The sequence below is a fragment of the Jaculus jaculus genome, chromosome 2, assembly GCF_020740685.1.
Source record: "Jaculus jaculus isolate mJacJac1 chromosome 2, mJacJac1.mat.Y.cur, whole genome shotgun sequence".
NCBI lineage: Eukaryota > Metazoa > Chordata > Mammalia > Rodentia > Dipodidae > Jaculus > Jaculus jaculus.
Window position 1 is genome coordinate 190613336 of NC_059103.1, and position 14613 is coordinate 190627948.

Consider the following 14613-nt stretch of genomic DNA (forward strand, 5'->3'; position numbering starts at 1 on the left):
ACTATTTGAAGATTGGTTCTTGTGTGAGCATAAGCTTTCATTTCTCTGGAATAATGCCCAGGAGTGCAATGGCTGGACCACATCCTGGCAACATGTCTGGTTTAATTTGGTTTTCATTAAGAAACTGCTATTTCTGGGCTGGCTGTGGAATTTTACACCCCCACTGGCAATGTAGGCGTGGTCTGGTTCCTATGCATTGACACCAGCATTTGTGCATATTATTTTGCTTTAATTTTAGCCATTCTGAAAGATACGTAAGGCCGTAAACGTGTGGCTTCAATGTTCATTTCCCTCAGGGCTAATAGAGGCGGACATCTTTTCAGAGATTTATTTTCTATCTAGGTGCTCTCTTTGTAGAACTATCTCTGAAGACATTTCTATTACAAAAATGGTATGAATTTTCTGGTTAAACTGTGTCAATCATCAGTTAGGCATATTATATAAGTGCATTTCGGGGTCCTCTGGAATGTCTCATTACATCTACTTGCCTAAGTGTTCTAATAGCATACGTTCTTGATTTGTTGTGGCTACACATTAAGTCTTGAAACTGGGTGGGCTTGAGTTTTCTCACTTGATATTTTTCTTTTTAAAATAAATAAATAAATAATTTAAAAAAATTGTTTTTACTTGTTCAGGTCTTTTATCATTTTATGAAATATTAGGATAAACATATTATTACAAACATATTTCTAAGATTTTGTTAGGAAATATATATATATGTACATATATATATACATGGAAATATATATATGTAAGGGAAAAATAATATATACATACATATACATACATGGAGATTACCAAATATCAACTTTGCTCAAGAGTCAGTTTTACTTTGGGAGTCATCCAATCTATAAACCCAGTATATCTCTTTATTTACATAGATAGGACTATTTAATTTCTTTCGTTCGGTTTTTGTAGTTTTCGAGACTTACAAGTCTTATATACTTAAGCATTGTAAAAAATTTTGTTAGAATTACATCAAGTATTTTGTTTTAATTGGGAAGTTTTGCCAGTATTTTTTATTTCAGTGTCCATGTGCTCATTGCCTATAAACCTGATTTTTGTACATTTTTCTTATGTGGTATGGTGATTTGAATTTGCTAATTGGTCCAGGAGACTTCTATAAGAATTTTTTTGTAGATTTTTAATACAGAAAAAATTACATCATCTTAAAATAAGCATAGTTTGATTGCTTCTATTTTTTTTTTTTTTTCAGGTAGGGTTTCACTCTAGCCCAGGCTGACCTGGAATTCAGTATATAGTCTCAGGGTGGCCTTGAACTGTGATAATCCCAGGTGGTGCTGGGATTAAAGGCATGTGCCACCATGCCCAGCTCTGCTTCCACTTTTTTTTTTTTTTTTTTTTTTTTTTAATTTTTATTAACATTTTCCATGATTATAAAATATATTCCATGGTAATTCCCTCCCTCCCCACCCCCACACTTTCCCGTTTGAAATTCCATTCTCAATCATATTACCTCCCCATTACAATCATTGTAATTACATATATACAATATCAACCTATTAAGTATCCTCCTCCCTTCCTTTCTCCACCCTTTATGTCTCCTTTTCAACTTACTGGCCTCTGCTACTAAGTATTTTCATTCTCACACAGAAGCCCAGTCATCTGTAGCTAGGATCCCCATATGAGGGAGAACATGTGGCGCTTGGCTTTCTGGGCCTGGGTTACCTGACTTAGTATAATACTTTCCAGGTCCATCCATTTTTCTGCAAATTTCATAACTTCATTTTTCTTTACCGCTGAGTAGAACTCCATTGTATAAATGTACCACATCTTCATTATCCACTCATCTGTTGAGGGACATCTAGGCTGGTTCCATTTCCCAGCTATTATAAATTGAGCAGCAATAAACATGGTTGAGCATGTACTTCTAAGGAAATGAGATGAATCCTTTGGATATATGCCTAGGAGTGCTATAGCTGGGTCATATGGTAGATCAATCTCTAGCTGCTTTAGGAACCTCCACACTGTTTTCCACAATGGCTGGACCAGATTGCATTCCCACCAGCAGTGCAGAAGGGTTCCTTTTTTTCCACATCCCCGCCAACATTTATGATCATTTGTTTTCATGATGGTGGCCAATCTGACAGGAGTGAGATGGAATCTCAATGTAGTTTTAATCTGCATTTCCCTGATGACTAGTGACGTAGAACATTTTTTTAGGTGCTTATATGCCATTCGTATTTCTTCCTTTGAGAACTCTCTATTTAGCTCCTTAGCCCATTTTTTGATTGGCCTGTTTGATTCCTTATTAGATATCTTTTTGAGTTCTTTGTATATCCTAGATATTAATCCTTTATCAGATATATAGCTGGCGAAGATTTTTTCCCATTCTGTAGGTTGCCTCTTTGCTTTTTTCACTGTGTCCTTTGCGGTGCAAAATCTTTGTAATTTCATTAGGTCCCAGTGGTTAATCTGTGGTTTTATTGCCTGAGCAATTGGGGTTGTATTTAGAAAGTCTTTGCCAAGACCAATATGTTGGAGGGTTTCCCCAACTTTTTCCTCTAGCAGTTTCAAAGTTTCCGGTCTGATGTTAAGGTCTTTAATCCATTTGGACTTAATTCTTGTGCATGGCGAGAGAGAAGAATCTATTTTCATCCTTCTGCAGATATTTATCCAGTTTTCAAAACACCATTTGCTGAAGAGGCTGTCTCTTCTCCAATGAGTATTTTTGGCATTTTTATCGAATATCAGGTGGCTATAGCTACTTGGGCTTACATCTGGGTCCTCTATTCTGTTCCACTGATCTACATGTCTGTTTTTGTGCCAGTACCATGCTGTTTTTGTTACTATGGCTCTGTAGTATAGGTTAAAATCAGGTATGGTGATACCACCAGCCTCTTTTTTGTTGCTCAGTATTATTTTAGATATTCGAGGTTTTTTATGATTCCAAATGAATTTTTGGATTGTTTTTTCTATTTCCATGAAGAAAGCCTTTGGAATTTTGATAGGGATTGCATTAAATGTGTAGATTGCTTTAGGTAAGATTGCCATTTTCACTATATTGATTCTTCCAAGCCAGGAACAAGGGATGTTTCTCCACTTTCTAGTGTCTTCTGCAATTTCTCGCTTGAGTGTCTTAAAGTTCTCATTGTATAGATTCTTTACTTCCTTAGTTAGGTTTATTCCAAGGTATTTTATTTTTTTTGATGCAATTGTGAATGGGAGTGATTCTCTGATTTCATCCTCTGTGTGTTTGTTGTTAGCATATATGAAGGCTACTGATTTCTGTGTATTTATTTTGTATCCTGCTACATTGCTGTAGGTTTTGATTAGCTCTAACAGCTTGCTAGTAGAGTCTTTAGGGTCCTTTATGTATAGAATCATGTCATCTGCAAATAATGATAGCTTGATTTCTTCCTTTCCAATTTGTATCCCTTTTATGTGTGTCTCTTGCCTTATTGCTATGGCTAAGACTTCCAAAACTATATTAAATAGAAGTGGAGATAGTGGACACCCTTGTCTTGTTCCTGATTTTAGTGGAAAAGCTTCCAGTTTTTCCCCATTTAGTAATATGTTGGCTGTAGGCTTGTCATAAATAGCCTTTATTATATTGAGATATGTTCCTTCTATTCCCAGTCTCTGTAGGACTTTTATCATGAAGGGATGTTGGATTTTGTCAAATGCTTTCTCTGCATCTAATGAGATGATCATGTGATTTTTGTCCTTCAACCCGTTTATGTAATGTATTACATTTATAGATTTGCGTATGTTGAACCATCCCTGCATCTCTGGGATAAAGCCTACTTGGTCAGGGTGAATGATCTTTTTGATATACTCTTGTATTCTGTTTGCCAATATTTTGTTGAGAATTTTTGCATCTATGTTCATGAGGGAGATTGGTCTGTAATTTTCTTTTTTTGTTCTATCTTTGCCTGGTTTTGGTATCAGGGTGATGCTGGCCTCATAGAAGGAGTTTGGTAGGATTCCTTCTTTTTCTATTTCCTGGAAAAGCTTAAGAAGCAATGGTGTTAGCTCTTCCTTAAAAGTCTGGTAAAATTCAGCAGTGAATCCATCCGGGCCTGGGCTTTTTTTAGTTGGGAGATTATTGATAACTGCTCGGATCTCCATGTTTGTTATAGGTCTATTTAAGTGATTAATCTCATTTTGATTTAATTTAGGTAGGTCATATAGATCAAGGAAATCATCCATTTCTTTCAGATTTTCATACTTGGTGGAGTATATGCTTTTATAGTATGTCCCTATAATTTTTTGAATTTCTCTGGAATCTGTTGTGATGTTACCTTGTTCATCTCTGATTTTATTAATTTGTGTCTCTTCTCTCTTTCTTTTGGTCAGATTTGCTAAGGGTTTATCAATCTTGTTTATCCTTTCAAAGAACCAACTCTTTGTTTCATTAATTCTTTGGATTGTTCTTTTTGTTTCTATTTCATTAATTTCTGCCCTAATCTTTATTATTTCTTCCCGTCTACTACTTTTTGGTTTGCCTTGTTCTTCTTTTTCCAAGGCTTTAAGACGAAGCATTAGGTCGTTTACTTGCGACCTTTCTAATTTCTTAATATAGGCACTTAAGGCTATAAATTTACCTCTTAGAACTGCCTTCATTGTGTCCCAGAGATTTTGGTATGTTGTGTTCTCATTATCATTTGACTCTATAAATTTTTTGATTTCCTTTTTGATTTCTTCATTGACCCACTCATCATTTAGTAGTGTATTGTTTAGCTTCCATGATTTTGTGTATGCTCTATAGCCTTTCTTGCTACTGATTTGTAGTTTAATTCCATTGTGGTCAGATAGAATGCAAGGAATTATTTCAATTTTCCTGAATTTGTTAAGATTTGCTTTGTGTCCTAATATATGGTCTATTTTAGAGAATGTTCCATGTGCTGCTGAAAAGAATGTATATTCTGCAGCCTTTGGATGAAATGTCCTGTATATATCTGTTAGGTCCATATCTTCTATGACCTCATTTAGTCCAGATGCCTCTCTGTTTATTCTTTCCCTGGATGACCTGTCAATTGATGAGAGTGGGGTGTTAAAGTCACCCACCACCACCGTGTTTGGTGTTATCTGTGACCTTAGTTCTAATAGTGTTTGTTTGACGAATTTGGGAGCCCCCATGTTAGGTGCATATATGTTTAGGATTGTAATGTCCTCCTGTTGGAGTGTGCCCTTAATCAATATAAAGTGACCTTCCTTATCTTTTTTGACTAACTTCGGACTAAAGTCCACCCTGTCTGATATTAGGATAGCAACCCCTGCTTGTTTTCTAGGCCCATTTGCTTGAAACACCGTCTTCCAACCTTTCGCCCTAAGATAATGTCTATCCTTTGTAGAAAGGTGAGTTTCTTGAAGACAACAAATTGTAGGATCCTGCTTTTTAACCCAGTCTGCAAATCTATGTCTTTTCGTTGGGGCATTGAGACCGTTGATATTAAGAGATATTATTGAAATGTGTGTATTTATGTTTGCCATTTTTGTGTGTGTGTGTGTGTGTTACTGGTTCTACCTGTGCTCTCTTCTGTTAACTGGTATTTGAGTATGGCTGGTTTTTTCTAGGTTCCTTATATGTGTGCTTTTCCTTTTGTTCAGCATGGAGGATTCTATCAAGTATTTTCTGTAGAGCTGGTTTTGTCTTCAGATATTCCTTTAACCTGCTTTTGTCATGGAATGTCTTTATTTCTCCATCTATTTGGATGGATAACTTTGCAGGATAAAGTAACCTTGGTTGACAGTTGTTATCTTTCAGAACTTGGAATATATCACTCCAGGCCCTTCTGGCTTTAAAAGTTTGTGTTGAATAATCTGCTGTAATCCTGATGGGCTTGCTTTTGTAGGTAACTTGATTTTTCTCTCTAACTGCTTTCAATATTTTTTCTTTGGTTTGTGTGTTTGGAAGTTTGAGTATAATGTGGCGAGGAGAGTTTCTTTCTGGGTTTTGTCTGGCTGGGGTTCTAAAGGCTTCCTGTATCTGTATTGGCACCTCTTTCCCAATTTGGGGAAAATTTTCCTCTATGATTTTGTTGAAGATGCCTACTATGCCTCTGGAGTGGAATTCTTCTCCTTCTACTATGCCCTGAATTCTTATATTGGATCTTTTCATAGTGTCCCGAATATCTTGAAATTCCCACTCATACTTTTCTATAAGTTTGTTTTTCTCTTTGTTGGACTGCATTAGGTCTGCCACCTGATCTTCTAGCTTAGATATTCTGTCCTCTCCCTCATCCATCCTACTGGTGAGATTTTCTACAGAGTTTTTTATTTCATTAACTGTGTTCTTCATTGCTAGTAATTCTGACTGGTTTTTCTTTATTATTTCTATTTCTCTATTTATGTCTTGTATTGCCTTCTTTATTTCATTAAATTGGTGTCCTGCCTCTTCTTTGATTCCTTTGATTTCCTCTTTGATTTCCTCTTTGATTTCTTCTTTGATTGTTTTCATGTGTTCTTTGACCTCTTTGAACATATTTATAATTATTCTTTTGAACTCTTTCTCAGGCATTTCCTCTAACTCTTTCTCACTGGAGGACATTTCTGATGCATTAATACTTTTAGGTAGATTTATATCGTCTTGCTTTTTAGTGTTTCTTGTGTTATAATGTATATATTTTTGCATCTTGGATTAAGTTAGTGCTTGGATTTTCTAGCTAGCTGTGTATTCTTAGCTGTATCAATTGGTTTGGTGTAAAATATTTTCAGGGTAGGACCTTAAGGTATTAGGTGTGGCTCTTAAGACTCTCAGAGTATCTACAAAGATGTTCTTAGGGGTTGAGTTTCCCTGCTATAGGAGTATTCAAGCAGGCTGAGTGGAATAATATACTGGTAGATTCTAAAATTTAGCTAAACACTGTACCCATTCCATCAAAAACAGCCCCGAGTATGTATGCAAGAGTAGTTATTATAATGACCAGATCCTCTATCAACAAAGAGGTTTAGATTTCTGGTCTGTTGAGGTATCCAAGTCAGCTTGTGACCAGGTGAGACCCTTCCCTGGTGCAATCCCAGTTACCTTGGGTGATTGTGGTCTCAGTCAAGTTGCTGCCTGGGTCGTCGGGCTGCTGTTCTGATTTCTGGAGCTGGGCACTTGCTTTTCCTACGGGGCAAACTGAGTCGCTGCCGCCGCCTCTGCAGCTGTTGTAGATGTCACCCTCGGAGCCCCCACCACTGCTGAAGCTGCCGTTGTCGTGTCCACCGCTGCTGCTCACCCCGAAGCCGCTGCTCTCCTGGGTCCGCTGCTGCTGGGGCCACTGGTACCGGTGCTGGAGCCGCTGAAGTTGCTGCCAAATTCTGCTCCTGCTTGGGTCCCGCCGTCAGCCCAAGTTGGCGTGGCCGGGTCCCGGGCCGCTGCTGTGTTCGCTGGAGCTGGGTTCAGGCGGCAGGGGAGGGGAGGGAGCCGCGGCTGTTCTGGTTGTATCGTGTGCTTTTACCTCGCGGTCTGCTCCTCCCTCCGTTGCTCACTGCCACTCTCCCCTCACGTTTCCCGAGTTGCGGAGAGCGCGGTGTGAGGGGAAATTCCCGCACCTGGCTTGTCCTGCGGCTCGAGCCAAGAGTCCGGCGGTTTTCTGCCGCTCCGCGGTTGCGGCGGGTAGCTGAGCCGCCCCGGGCCGCTGTTCCCGCCTGTGCAGGCTCCGGATGCTCTATAACTCTTCCACTTCTCCGCTGCCGCCTCAACTTCCTATACACCTCACTTTTTAGTAAAAGTGTGTATTTTGCTGAGTTTTTTTTGGTCTTCCCCCCCCAGGCTATTTTGGCGTGGTACCTACGCCGCCATCTTAACCGGAAGCCCCAATCTCTGCTTCCACTTTTAAACTGTCATTTTATTTCTTTTTCTTGCCTTATTGCATTTGATATAGTTTCCTATGACAACCTGGATACAATTATTCCATATGAACATGCTTGCTTTATTCCCCACTGTAGGAAGACAATTTTTGATTTTTTTTAATGAATTTATGTGGTAAATTTCTTCATAGTATTCTCTTATGTCTATAAGGTCAATAGTGATACCTCTGCTTCCTTCCTAATACTGATGAGTAAAGTATAGAAAATTCACCTGCCTTCCAGCTTCTTTACTACATTTATGGATCACATAATTTGTCAGTTATTTCCTTTCTATAGGTTTATAACCACATCAGAACTTCTTTTATGCTGGCTTCAAACATAAAATATGATTTAGAAAATCCAAGGCAACAAGAAACTTGATTACATTTATTTCTTTTCCTTTTAAGCTTTGTCCTTATTCTTTGTGAGAACCTAGGGGAACTTCTTTTGAAATCATTTTACTTCTGCTTAGAGAACATGCTGTAGCAAGTTGCTTAGGATAAGTCAGTTGGTGACAAGTTCTGTTCAATTTCCTTCATCTGAGGTGAAATGCGTTTATTGATCAGAAGTTTGATTGTGGTTGCGTTGGCGTGGGTTTCTGTGTGCCCATTGTGTGTGGAGTAAACTTTTTGGCATTTTTCCTTAAGTACTATTTGAGCCCGAACTGCATCACCTTCGGTTCCTATGCTATGAATTTTAGATATTCTCTTTCATTTTCACCAGCATCCGAGGCACTGCTTCTTGTCCTCTCCTCTTCTTCCTTCTCTTTTTACCTCCTCCTCGCTGTTCTTCATCGCCTTCTCCTTTTCCTTCGGCTCCCCTCCTTCTCACTAGCTGTCACTTGGTTTTCTGAGACATGAAGATGACCTTGAGCTCCGGGTCCTGCTTCTACCTCTGAAGTGATGGGACTACAGCAATGGGCCACCACAGCTAATTCTCAATTTTTATTTATTTATTTTTTGGCTTTTTGAGGTAGGGTCTCATCCTCGTCCAGGCTGACCTGGAATTCACTATGTCGTCTCAAGGTGGCCTTGAACTCACAGAAATCCTCCTACCTCTGCCTCCTGAATGTTGGGATTAAAGGTGTGCGCCACCACACCCGGCTGTAATTCTTAATTTTTTTTTAAGTTGAATCTTTTGTTCTTGCTCAGATAATTTCTATCATTCTGTCAATCAAGCTCTTGTTTTTTTCCTCTGTTCATTTCAATGCTGTTGAGCCTATTCACTAAGGTTTTTGAATTTTAGTTATTATGTTTTTTACTTCTAAAGTCCCTGCTTGGTTTTTTTTTTAAATACAGTTTACTTATAAAATAAAAATAATAATAATTTATTTATTTACACATGCATATGGGATTGCCAGGCCCTTTTGCCACTGCAAATGAACTCCAGATATATGCATTGCTTTCTTTTTCTTTTTTTTTTCCCCCCTCTGACCTTTTATGAATGGCTGGTAATTGCCAGGCCAGCAGACTTTGAAAACAAGCACCTTAACTATTGACCAGCCCCATCCCACAATTGATATATTTTTTGATAATAAATTTCTCTTATTTATTGAGAATTCTAGTTATTTTCATTTTCTTCAGTTGTGTTTGTAATTGATGGCATATGCACTGAAGTTTATTGTGGTGGTTACATTAACTGGCTTCCTCTGGTGACCATCCTGCTGGGGCAAGAGAACTCATTATCTCATTTTCTCTAGGTAAGAGTAGGAGTCTAGGTTGATCACTGGGTCTCCTTTAATATCTAAGGGGAAAAAAAAGCTTGTCAGCTTGTCGGTAGTGCCAACTCTATTATTAGAGCAGTAGTCCCTCATTTATTTCTTAAAATTTACTTTTGAAAATTATACATATATAATTATATATATGTGATATATAATTATATATTAATATATGATTAATATATAAATACAATTATATACATATATACACACATATATATATACACACATACACATACTTTATTTTGATTCACATGTACTTCTCTTGTCTCTATCCTCTGCGGCTCACTGAATTCCTTCTTTCTAACTAGTCAACCCTTCTCTCCCTCACTTCTGTTTCCCATGTGGCCTCCACCCACAGTGCTGTGGAAATGGCCTCCTTACTCTGGGTACAGTAGTAAAGGCCTGACGTACCACCAGGAGGGGAAGAGACGCATGCCCTGACCAGTAGTTGGGGTTAGAAGTTGGGCAGGCTTTTCCTGTTATATACACTGCTATCACAGTTGAATAAGGTAGAAGGGTTCTTCATTGTCCATTCCATCCTGGCGAAGGCTAAGGATAGGGCTGGATGTCATGACACACTGTTATGGCCAAGACAGGGTTGACGTTTTGGCATCCCATTCAGTCTTTGATGCCACGGGTCAAGGTGGACTGCAGTTTTTTCTATGGTGTATGTTTGGAGGAAAGCAGGTATTACTAAAACTTCCCCATCTTGCTTGGCTTTTTCCTGTGTGCTGGATTTAGATAGCAGGGTTTGTAAGAAACTGTCTAGCCACTGAGCCATCTACCAAGTATCCGTGAGTAGGCTTTGTTGTGACATCTTTTTTCTGTGCCTATTGGTGTCTCTAGCTTGCTGGATACTTTTAGCTTCATGCCAGTAATATATGAGAGAAAAAAAAAAAGAAACAGTGAAATCACCTCTGGGATATTGCTTAGGTCTTATAGTGGTCACTGTATAGTTGGTCTGCATTGCTCATAGGAATAATGTCTGGCAAGAGAGCACAGGGTTGAGGTCTTAATTTAAAAGTCTGCCTTTGTTTCTTGCCTCCATTGTACCTACCAGAGTGACATAGTTCTGTTTGGCTCATACCCTTCTCTTTTCTATCATTCCACTTTCCCTGGATCATACCTCTTGGGACTAGGTTGGGCATCCAAGAAGTAGGATCATGGTCCAGCTTCTCAGATCCAAAGACTGAAGCCATTATAGATGTCATCTTTTCCCACCAATACTCTCTCTCTCCCTCTCTCTCTCTCTCTCTCTCTCTCTCTCTCTCTCTCTCTCTCTCTCTCCCTGTGTGTTTGCTTTATACTAAAGCATGCCTTATTAATGGTCAGAAATGTGGGCTTTTCCCATTATTGTGGTTACTAAAATTCTCTTGGGTTCCCTGAAAGTTTGAGAAATCCTAACGATCAAATTTTTTGTTCTCATTTCCATGTTATACTCCCTCTCCACTGAGATCTTATGCTTCCAAAATCCTTATGCTTCCAAAATCTTTATAGAACTGTTTTCTTAAACAAGCACATTGAACACATGAAACACATACCTTCCGACACAGAATGGCATCTGTTCTGTGTCAGTTTCTTTTCTTATTCTGTGTTTAGTTATTGATTGTTTGTTGAATGGAAGACCAGTGCAGACACTGTCCTCTGATGTCAGACAGTACTTGTCAAGAAGCCCAGATATGGTTGCAGCTGTGAGACCTACTGCTTGTAAGCCCATGGCCGAGTCAGTTCGCTTTATCATGGCTTACTCTTTTTTTTTTTTTTTTTTCAAGATAGGGTCTCACTCTAGCCCAGGCTGACCTAGAATTCACTATGGAGTCTCAGGGTGGCCTTGAAGTCAAGGTGATCCTCCTACCTCTGCCTCCCGAGTGCTGGGATTAAAGGCCTATGCCACCATGCCCGGCCATACCTTACTTTTTCTCACCTATAAAACATGCATAAGGGTAGTAACTACTGATAATTAAATAATATTTCTAGAAAGCTCCAGAGAGTTCCTTCAGATATATGGCATGCTCAAATAATACCCCTTTTATTATTCATTCACAATGCTTCTCAGAAAGCTCCTGAGTGGTAAGTGCTCTAGCTTATTTTACTTGAAATCTTCAGAACTTAGCATGGTTTCTACTAGACATCACCATGTTTGAGTGAACAAATGTAAGACTTGATAAGCAAATCTACTTACCTGTAGAGAAAAAAACCTTAAGGGCAGTGAAACACTGATAGTCATTTCTGACTGGCAACATTTTGACGGGTTACAGGAGTGACTTTTATAAAGAGATTTATTTGGCATATTTCTTCAATTTAGCCTCAGCCCTTGCCACCATCGGGCCACCTACAGAGTTGATTACTTCTGAAGTCACTGCCAGGAGCTTTATGGTTAACTGGACTCACGCCCCAGGAAGAGTGGAGAAGTACAGAGTTGTGTACTATCCTACCAGAGGTGGAAAGCCAGAAGAGGTAATGAGGAGGCAGTCTTCTATAGCAGTGAGAACAAAATAGAAATATATATATATATATATATATATATATATATATATATATATATATATATATATGTCAGAGATTATCTTGCCATAAATATGTAAAATAATTTGAAGTGTATTTCTACATGCTTATATGGTTCCTGTATCTCTCTGAAATGATACTTACATTTTGCCTCATGTCATTATCAAATCACTCTCAGAACTGGCCTCATTTACTTTTCTTCCTAAAATTAGGAAGTTCTGAAGCCAAAGGTGTTGCTAGTTAGTGATTTGGCCAAGACTTTCATTCATCTTCTTCTAAATGGGAGTGGCCTGAAATTTCTGCATTAGTGAAGACTGTGTGTTCCAAAATTGCATGGTGATATGGCACACTGGTCTCTCAGGGCTCAGAACTTCCTGAACACAAGTAGACATCAGCACAACGGACAAGTTATCAGAAAGCAGCTGTGGCCAGCATGGTTTATGGCTTGGCCATCCCAGAAGACAATACCTATTGCCAGATGATTGGGCCTGTCCCATTCTCTATCTTTGACAGAGCGATTCACAGGGAATAAATTAAAACATGATGAAATCCCCATTTCCTTTTGTTGAGCTAACCTCTGATTGACCTCAGTATGTTTCACAATTTTCTTCTGTACCATGGCAGGATTTGAGATTTTCTTTTTCCTTTTAAGTGTTAGAGAAGTTGATTTGGGCCAAAGGTAAAAATAAATCAGAGTACTTCAAATGGCTGTCTCTTTTTCATGACTAATAGACGTGTATGTGTGTGTGTGTGTGTGTGTGTGTGTGTGTGTGTGTGTGTGTGTGTGTGTGCAAGTGTTCATGCACATGTATGTCCATGTGTATGGAGGTCAGATGACAATCTGAGGTGTCAATCTTTTATTTTTTTTTTCTCTTGAGACAGGGCCTCACATTGGCCAAGAGTTCACCATGTAGGTTTGACTGGCTGGTCAGTGAGCCCCCGGGGTCCTCCTATCTCTGGCTCCTGAGTCCTGGGGTTATAAACATACCATGGCAAGTGTTTGTTTTGGTTAAGCATATGTGTGTGTGTGTGTGTGTGTGTGTTCTGAACTCAGGCTCTCATGCTTGCATGGTAAGTACTTTATCTCCTGTGCATCTTTCCAAGTGCCACCCCCATGACTAATCAATTTTTAAATGCTTCCTAAAGTTCCATGAGAGAAAAAAAAAAATCATCTACTGTTATTATGTGGCTGTGATTAGGAAGATAACTGGCTCAGGACTGACACAATTTCTCTGAGCTACACATTAATAATTATTTCCCATTGCTCTATGAAGAAATTCAAGGAGCATGAATTGCCACAAAAAATAAAGATTGCACAAATAATAAAAAATGTTGAATTAGATGTTCTTGCTAGAGATGGGCTTCCTTCTTGTTCTCCATTCCTCATGGGAGATATTTCATCATCCCATCTTTTAAATTGTTCTTCCCACAGGTCGTGGTGGATGGCAGTGTATCTTCCATGGTGTTGAAAAACTTGATGTCTCTGACTGAATACCAGCTCGCAGTCTTTGCAGTCTATGCCCACACTGCTAGCGAAGGCCTGCGGGGAACGGAAACCACACGTGCGTAGTTAACTCCGCACCACTTCTCACCTGCACAGCGCTGCTTGGGTGGTCACCCTTACATTAGGCTGTGCAGGATGGATAGACATCCCAGTGCAAATTCACTTATGTACCCTGTAGATTTCACATTCTTTCTGGCCTTTTTTTTTTTTTTTTTTTTTCTGCAATGCTCCCTGAACCTCGGAGGATGAAAATCTCCTATTTTCTACCTTGATGAGTTTTGAGTCTCCTCAGTGTCTATCGCCATCTCCATAGAGAAGGTTCTCTGGCTAGCAGTGAGAGCAGTGTTCATATTGTTTTACTAACCACCTCTGCAATGTCTCTTGAGCCCTGGCAGGTATGATAGAGATGACTTGTCCAGTGCTGAGCCCCAGGCTTTCTCTCTTATTTGTCTTTTTGATGAGTCTTAGGTCTCCCCTGTATTTGCCAGCACCCCTGTCTGGGGCTGGTGCTTGAGCTGAGCTGACCTGCCTGGTACTTCTCTCTATCAATAATTATTGATAATTTCTTCACCGGGCATAATCATTATATCACATGTACAGGATAGGATACACACATATATGCATGCATCCAGGTCCATACTTAGAAAATCACAGGAAAAGATACTCTTTTCAAAGAAGACCAACCATTCTTGTAGTTATTTCAAACTCTGCATTCCTATTACATACTAAGCACTATGCAACTGGCTCAAGCATTTTGACTCTTACAGAACAAGACAATGCAAACAGCAGTAAGAACATTTCCAGGGACCAGGGTACTCATTCTCTATACATTGCTGGCTCACAACAATGTGTAAGGCCAGAGTTAATGTTTCTACTCTGCACACATATTTTTATTGTTCTTTTAAATTCTTTGTTACAGATAGCACATAAAGCTATGGGGGTTGTGATAGCATTTCCACACCTGAGTGTCATACCTTATTCTAATCTACCTGCCTCCTACACTGACCCACCCCAGGCTCTTTTCCTCTCCTATCTGCTCTCCTTCTTCTCCCCAAATAGTCCCCTACCTCGCAGACATATTTTA

General features: G+C 39.1%; 1 protein-coding gene across 5 annotated transcripts in view; it reads left to right on the forward strand.

The window, feature by feature from the left end:
• The window catches only part of Col14a1 (collagen type XIV alpha 1 chain), a 252858-nt gene that overhangs the window by 89434 nt on the left and 148811 nt on the right, over window positions 1-14613 (forward strand). For all 5 annotated transcript variants that reach the window (XM_045144601.1, XM_004661366.2, XM_045144602.1 and 2 more), the window contains exons 10-11: window positions 11826-11977; window positions 13458-13587. In XM_045144601.1, the coding sequence (XP_045000536.1) occupies window positions 11826-11977; window positions 13458-13587 (282 nt within the window). The remainder of the gene's footprint in view (window positions 1-11825; window positions 11978-13457; window positions 13588-14613) is intronic.